General features: G+C 40.6%; 1 protein-coding gene across 1 annotated transcript; it reads left to right on the top strand.

Moving 5' to 3' along the window:
• Positions 1–424: 424 nt before the first annotated feature.
• LOC119576547 lies at positions 425–1,481 on the top strand. The gene is made up of 2 exons (XM_037924229.1): positions 425–776; positions 919–1,481. Exons 1-2 carry the CDS (start codon positions 425–427, stop codon positions 1,479–1,481), a joined length of 915 nt encoding a protein of 304 aa, XP_037780157.1.
• The last annotated feature ends 296 nt before the right edge of the window (positions 1,482–1,777 follow it).

Below are 1,777 nucleotides of genomic sequence, written 5' to 3'. Positions count from 1 at the left end.
ATGTCTGCTTTAAATCATGTTTAAGATACAGGGAATGTGTGGCATGAACATGCGCATATGATTAGACTAAAAGAACTTGAGCTTGAGAATGAGTTTCTCCATTTCAAGAGAAGGCTGTTGATAAGTATTTTAGTTATTTTGAGAAAATAGCTTTAAGTTCGCGATGGCCTAAGGAATATTGGACAGTGCTCCTTCAGTCTGTCTTAGTTGGAAAGGCTCAGGATATATATATATATGTGCATGCCAGTAGATGACTGTGACGACTACGAGAAAGTTAAAAGTGCTATATTAAAAGGATATGAGTTAGTACCTGAAGCCTACAGATTGAAATTCCGTAGTTTGGATGCGGAACTACATAAGATTGCTGAGTTAGCTCTGCATATCGGATGTCCCTACGGGTTGTTATAAGAAGAATGGCATTCTAATGAGGAAATGGAGACCTTCGCACGTGTCTGCTGGGGACGATTGGCTCACGGTGCATCAGATTATCATCCCGAGATATTATAGGAGCCAGATACTGAGTTTGGCTCATGATTCGCCAATGGTAGGGCATCTTGGTATTAATAAGACTTGTAATAGGATACAAAAATATTTTTACTGGCCGGGTATGAGGAAAGATGTAGTGCTTTACTGTAAGACGTGTCATAAGTGTCAGGTGGTCGGAAAACCGAATCAGAAAATCACCGCCGCCCCACTGTACCCAATACCTGCGATGTCTGAGCCATTCAGCAAAGTGATTGTAGACTGTGTAGGTCCTCTCCCGAAGACCAAGGCTGGTAATGCGTATCTTTTGACGATAATGTGCCAGACGACTCGCTATCCTGAAGCAATTCCTTTAAGGAAAATAAGTGCTTCTGCAATTGTGAAGGTTTTAATAATCTATGATTGAGCACCAAATTTCAAGTGCCTATCATCCAGAATCCCAAGGTGCAGTAGAAAGGTTTCACCAAACTCTTAAGAATATGATCAGAACTTACTGTCATGACACGGAAAAAGAGTGGGATGAAGGTATACCTGTGTTACTATTTGCAGTCAGAGAGAGCGTTCAGGAGTCTTTAGGATTTAGTCCTTTTGAACTAGTCTTCGGCCATGAAGCAAGAGGTCCACTTAAGCTTTTGAGAGAGAAGTGGTTGAGTAGTGAGGGAGACTCAAACATTTTGAAGTATGTGATGGATTTTCGATCTAGACTAACAAAAGCTTGTGAACTGGCAAGAGCAAATTTAAGTGCGGCCCAGACACGCATGAAGTCGTGGTACGATAAGAATACTAGACCTCGATCTTTCTCCTCTAGGGATAAAGTGCTGGTCTTCTTACCCGTACCTGGGGCGTCACTAAAAGCACGGTACTACGGTCCTTATGTCGTAGAGAAAAAGATAAATAACCTAAATTATGTTATACAAACCCCAGGGAGACGTAAAAAGACGCGACTGTGTCACATTAATCAGATGAAGCCTTATTTCGAAGTAATGATTTTCCTATGAGTGACAATAAGGGTGAAAGTGCCGAAATCATGGTGACTGAAATTATAAACACTGTGGAAGTATGTAATGGGAGGGATGCTGATTCTCTAGATAGTGTACCTCACTCTAAATTACGTAACTCTGAAATTTTGAAAGATTTAACATGTAAGATTAAACACTTATCAGAGCCTCTACAAGATGAGTTGAGCAGTCTTTTGCATGAATACTCCCATTTGTTCACTGATGTCCCAAGCAAAACACATCTTTATTGAGCCGCCGTGGTCACAGCATGATAATTAATTGTAGTTTTCATGTAA

This window comes from Penaeus monodon, chromosome 1, assembly GCF_015228065.2.
Source record: "Penaeus monodon isolate SGIC_2016 chromosome 1, NSTDA_Pmon_1, whole genome shotgun sequence".
Taxonomy (NCBI): Eukaryota; Metazoa; Arthropoda; class Malacostraca; order Decapoda; family Penaeidae; genus Penaeus; species Penaeus monodon.
Note: the sequence above shows the minus strand (reverse complement) of the source record. Positions and strands in the feature narration are given on the sequence as shown.